The sequence below is a fragment of the Dama dama genome, chromosome 9 (assembly GCF_033118175.1).
Source record: "Dama dama isolate Ldn47 chromosome 9, ASM3311817v1, whole genome shotgun sequence".
NCBI lineage: Eukaryota > Metazoa > Chordata > Mammalia > Artiodactyla > Cervidae > Dama > Dama dama.
This window is the reverse complement of record NC_083689.1, coordinates 20,164,209-20,169,470: the sequence shown is the minus strand read 5'-3', so window position 1 is coordinate 20,169,470 and position 5,262 is coordinate 20,164,209. Positions and strand designations below refer to the sequence as shown.

At 58.9% G+C, this 5,262-nt stretch overlaps 1 protein-coding gene across 1 annotated transcript; it reads left to right on the top strand.

Annotated features, from left to right (window-relative positions):
* The first annotated feature begins 656 nt into the window (after nt 1-656).
* On the top strand, nt 657-4,093 carry LOC133061274 (C-type lectin domain family 4 member G-like). Its single transcript, XM_061149274.1, has 9 exons — nt 657-741; nt 1,305-1,406; nt 1,699-1,752; nt 1,939-2,001; nt 2,153-2,257; nt 2,599-2,688; nt 2,913-3,061; nt 3,181-3,296; nt 3,551-4,093. The coding sequence occupies exons 1-9, from the start codon at nt 687-689 to the stop codon at nt 3,687-3,689; spliced, it is 873 nt and encodes a 290-aa protein (XP_061005257.1). The 5' UTR covers nt 657-686; the 3' UTR covers nt 3,690-4,093.
* The last annotated feature ends 1,169 nt before the right edge of the window (nt 4,094-5,262 follow it).

Sequence of the window (5,262 nt, the reverse complement as noted above, 5' to 3'; positions counted from 1 at the left end):
CTGACTTCCCCTCAACAATCGGCAATGTTCTCCCTTCTGGCGGAAGAGGACTGAATGAAGCTCACGTCAGTTGCAACTTCTAGCTGGCACCTGCAGCAGAGCTGAAAAGGGATGAGGAGCTGGCACGGGGTGGGGTGGGGGGTGTGGGTAGAGTGGGGAGGGGAACCTGAAGGGGCTTTCTCAGGGACCAGAAGGGAGCGGCCTTGAACTTGACTGGGTTCACCCTGTCTCTCTCTGAAGGAAGATTGCTGTCAGACCTATAAGAGGTGCAGACTGGGCTGGAAAGCGAAGCCCCAGCAGACTCTGGGAAGTGTCGCTGGAGCAAGTACTTGTGATGGTCCACCCGGGATGAGCAGCCTGAAGATGCTGCTGCTGCAACCAGGCCCGGGAGGCCGGATCTGCACATGCATAAACACACACGCATGCACACACTTCACTCCCCACCCCTTCCCCCACACTTCTTCTCCCCCTCCACCCCCCCAACTCCCAACTTCCCCTCCCCACCCCTCCCTTACTCCAGCCCAGCCCAGCCCAGCCCAGAAAGGGTCCATCTCTGTGATTGGTCCGTGGTTCTCGGTACCAGGAATTGAGATCAGGAAGATGGGAAGGAAGGAAGAGGGTGGGTAGGATGGGGGAGGGATGGGACTACATTTGTATCTACTCCCAGAGCTAGGCGCCTGCTCACCATGGACACTGCAGGGTACAGAAAGTGGGACGGCAGGCAGGAAGAGATCCCTGGAGGTATGAGCAACCGGGCTGCCTCAGAGGTCCCTTTGGGTCCCTCTCTGGCCAGTGGTTTGGGGTTTGATGGGGAAGGGAGGGGCTTTCCAGGTGGCGGTAGTGGTAAAGAACCCCCTTGCCAATGCAGGAGATGTAAGAGATGTGGGTTCATTCCATCCCTAGGTTGGGAAGATCCCCTGGAGGAGGGCATGGCAACTCACTCCAGTATTCTTGTCTGGAGAATCCCATGGACAGAGGAGCCTGGCGGGCTACCATCCATAGGGTTGCAGAGTCAGACAACAGTGAAGCGATTTGGCACACACGCCCACACGCACAGGGGAAGGGAGAGGATCAGCCAAGAGAGAGCTTATGTAGTGGGTGCAGGAAAGACACCACAGATCCTAGAGTCAGCTGGACCTGGTTTCAAATTCCAACTCTGCAGCTTAGGGACTGTGTGACCACAGGCAAGTTACTGCCCCTCTCTGAATCTCAGTTACCTGGGAGAAACCCAAGTGACTGGGGCTGTCCTCGGAGCCCAAGGATCCAGGGAGGAGCTCCTCAGGAGTCCGTTTGTGTTATCCCAGGGCACTGGGGACGCTGGGGACAGAGACCCCTCTTCCTGGTCTTGGCTTTCATGGTCATCACAGTCCTGTGGACCCTCATTCTCAGCGTCCTGTTTTCCAAGGGTGAGTGACTGGATGATGGGAGATGGCGTGTGCACCGCCACCCCCCGGGGAACATAGACGTTTTCTGCTTCCCGGGGCACACCAACCAGATCCGGGACCTCTGCCTGGGTCTGGTGCTAGCACCCACATGTGCGAGCCTGCGCGAACCTGTGAATGTGCCGGTCCTATGTCGGTGTGTGTGCGCTTCACGTGCGCTGCACGTCTGTCCGCCCCCTTCTGTGCACCCCATGACCCGGGTCCCCGCACTCCCAGGGGCCGAGGGGAGAGTTTTCGAGTCCTCCTCTCTCCGCAGCGTCCACCGAACGCGGGGCGCTGCTTGACCACCAAGGCCTGCTGAGCACAAACGGTAAGGAGAGAACAGAGGCTCTTGCCAGAGTTCGGGGGCAGAAGGGTCTCGGACCCCGGTGTCGGAGTAGTGGGCGGGAGCGCGGGGATCCCACGGTCCGCGGGGCTGGCCCTGGAGTTGGGTGGGGTCCTGGGGGTCCCCGAGGGTGACTTGGCGTGTGTGCGGGCGGGCGTGGAATCCTTCCAGTCTCCAAACAGACGGCGGTGCTGGGTGTCTTGAAGGATGAGGTCCGAGCGTGCAATAGCTGCTGTGAGTAAGACGGTGGTGGTGGGCTGGGGCCGAGGGGGTGGGACTTGTGGCCGGGATTGGAGGAGGCGAGTGGGAGCGGGGCTCGCGGCGCGTAGGGGCTGGGCGGGCTGACCTCAGGTGTCACGCTCCCGTCACCTCACCTCCTCCCCAGGCCTGGGGATGCAGGCCCAGCTGCAGACAGTCAGCAAGGAGCTTGGAGAGGCAAGGTCGAAGTTGTTGCAGCAGGAGAGTGCCCTAAAAGAACTGAGCGAGCGCGGTGAGTGCGGGACCAACCCTGACCCCTCACCCCGGCTGTTACCCGAAACTTGATTCACTCTGGACCCTTCTGTGACCCCCCCCCCCCCACACACACATACCTATCCTGTGATAGTGACCATTGACCCAAATCGTGTCCCCCATCCTGACCCTCACCTGTGAACTCTAACCTTAACTGCAAGTCCTAACCCCAATCACAACGGGCACCCTAGCCAGCTCTAACAGTCCTTGACAGTGATGTCATTCGTGACCTTGGCACTGACCACGGACGTGGATGCTGACCTTAACTAATCATGACCTTACCCTCGATCCTGACTCTAGCTATACTTTTCTCCCTCTCAGTGACCCAGAGCCTGGCTGAAGCCGGTAGGGACCGTGAGAACATTCGCACTGAGCTCTTCCGGGCACTGGAGCAAGCCCGGCTCGGAAACAGTGAGCACGCGGGGAGGGCGGCAAGGGGAGAGGCTCAGTGGACCCTGCCCGGGGTTCCCTGATCCGCCTGGCCCCGCCCTTTGACCTTGGCCTGGTCTCGGTGGTTCCAACCCTGGGCCCGGGGTGGCGGGGGTGGGGGGGAGTTGTCCAGCATCCCCCTCTCCAATCCACTCGTTGGCTCCACTTGGGAGCAATCCATCTCTTTGATCCTCGCCACCCTGCAGGCTCCTGCAAGGAGTGCCCCGAGTCGTGGCTGCCATTCCAGGGCTCCTGTTACTTCTTCTCCACGCTGCGGGCCACGTGGGTGGAGGCACAGCAGCATTGCGAGCGCTCCGACGCGCACCTGGTGATCGTCGGAGGCCTGGAAGAGCAGGTGCGAAGCCCGGGCTGCCTGCGAGCCGGGAGAAGGCGGAGTTTACCCGAGGGGCGTGGCCCGGGGTTAGGGGGCGGGGCAGGAGGGACTCCGCCGGCTCAGTCTTCCCCACCGCCCAGGGTTTCCTGAGTCGGAATACGCGTGGCCGCGGTTATTGGCTGGGCCTCAGGGCCGTGCGCAAGGTGCGCAGGATCCAGGGCTACCAGTGGGTGGACGGAGTCGCGCTCAGCTTCAGGTGAGAGAAGGGACCTGGGGAGGCTGACCGTTCGGATCCTAGGGGAAGTGCTTTGGCCAGATCATAGGGTCTCCTTAGGGTTGGGCGGGCCAGACCCCAGGAACCGACTAGGGTTAAATTCTGGGCTGAGAAAGTTATATACCAAGGTGTTAATTCTCAGCATGTGAGGGTTAGACCCAAGTAATAAACAGGTTAGAACTCGGAAAAGCCTAGCTTTTCAGCAACACCGCCTCCCCCCGGTCAAACCACTGCAGCCACTGGAATCGGGGGGAGCCCAACGACTCTATGGGGCGCGAGGATTGTATCATGATGCTCCGCACGGGGTTGTGGAACGACGCGCCGTGTGACAACGAGAACGACAACTGGATCTGTGAGAAGAGGCTCAGCTGCTGACCTTGCCCCTGGCCGCGCCCACTGGCACTTGTCCAATCGCTTGAGCCGCTCACCTTCCTGGCTCCGCCCACCACCGTGAATCCCCTCCCCACCCAACTCTAGCGATAACCATGGCGCCACCCACAGCCCAAGCCAGTAACTGCACGGGGAGACTTGCGCTCCAATCTCTCTGCAACCCCTCACCCGTGGACCTCACCAAGTCTGCTCCCGCTCCAAAACTCTGAGCTCCTTGGACCCGTGATCTGACCCCCATCGCCCTCCCTAACCAAGGCCCGGCGACTCAGGGATGGAGCTGTTTGATTTATTTGCATTTTTACTCCAGGTGAGCTGCCTCAAAGATAGGGGATTTTGTGAACCTTCTTGGCAGCCCTAGGGAGCATCAATAAATGAGAAAATGAATCTTGGCTCCTGCCTCTGATCTAAGCTTTATCTCAGAGACTCTAATGTAATTCATGTGAGTGACCCTGACCTCAGGGGCCCACGTGCAAGCAAGTGTGTCCGACTCTTTCCTACTCCATGAACTGTGGCCCACCAGGTTCCTCTGTCATGGGATTTCCCAGGCAAAAATACTGGAATGGGTTGCCATTTCCTTCTTCAGGGAATCTTTCTGACCCAGGGATTGAACCTGCATCTCCTGTGTCTCCTGCATTGGCAAGCAGATTCTTTACCACTAGAGTCACCTGGGAAGCCTCCAGGGGCCGATGATTTCACCCCCCACCCCAAACCCAGTGTGTAAGTTGCATTGGGTCAGGGGGGTTGTAGAGCCCTGGGAACACAGGAATGAGTCAGACCCTGTCCCTATGCCCTGGGACAATGTGACCAGTGACTAGACTGAGGAATGCATGGAGAAGTCTCCTGTGTCCCCAGAAGAGGGACTCTGCTGAGATGCTGCAGTGCTGGCCCAGTTCCCTGAGGAGACTGTCACCCTGTTGAGATTACAGGTAGCCTGACACAAGGCCCCGACACAGAGATGGGAGAGGGGCAGCTCGGATCTGGTGAGCCGACTCCTTCTGTCTTGGGCACCCCAGGTCCTGTGAGGAGTTCAGGAAATACATCCAGAAAAGATGGACTTTGGAAGAACAATGGGATTTCAACTCTGACAGTGGAGCTGGGAAGGGAGGGCTTTGCAGACAGAGGGTGTTGGCAAGTAGAGGGTGTCACTGAGCCCATTTCGGGGTGGGGGTGGGGAATGTGAGGAACACACAGCCTGAATTTATCAACTGGGGACTTTTGATCTGAATTTACCCAGCACTCCCATCCTGGGGACCTGGAGGCTCTCCCAGGGTTTCCAGTGGAGACCGGTCCAACTGTCCAACCGAGGGGAGTGACAGGCTAGCAGCATTTAGTTCGGTGCAAAGCTGAGTCCAGAACCAAGCTGCCCAGCCCTGAGCGCATCCACTGAACAGGAAGAGGAGGGATCAGCACCGAAACTCCCTGACCAGGCGGAATCTTTCAGTGTCTCTGAATCCTCTAAACTGCAGCCCAGAGCAAGGCAGTGACCTTGCCCAGGAGCTGTCTGGACTTCTGGACAGATATTGTACCTGGCAGACTGTTGGTCAGACTGATGGATTTC

What these genes read in the sequence shown, in the direction of transcription:
- LOC133061274 (XM_061149274.1), top strand. Translation starts at nt 687, where the DNA reads ATGGACACTGCAGGGTACAGAAAGTGGGACGGCAGGCAGGAAGAGATC. An exon ending in AGGCCTGCTGAGCACAAACG is followed by an intron (nt 1,753 to 1,938) that starts GTAAGGAGAGAA and finishes GAATCCTTCCAG; the next exon opens with TCTCCAAACAGACGGCGGTG. An exon ending in AAAAGAACTGAGCGAGCGCG is followed by an intron (nt 2,258 to 2,598) that starts GTGAGTGCGGGA and finishes TCTCCCTCTCAG; the next exon opens with TGACCCAGAGCCTGGCTGAA.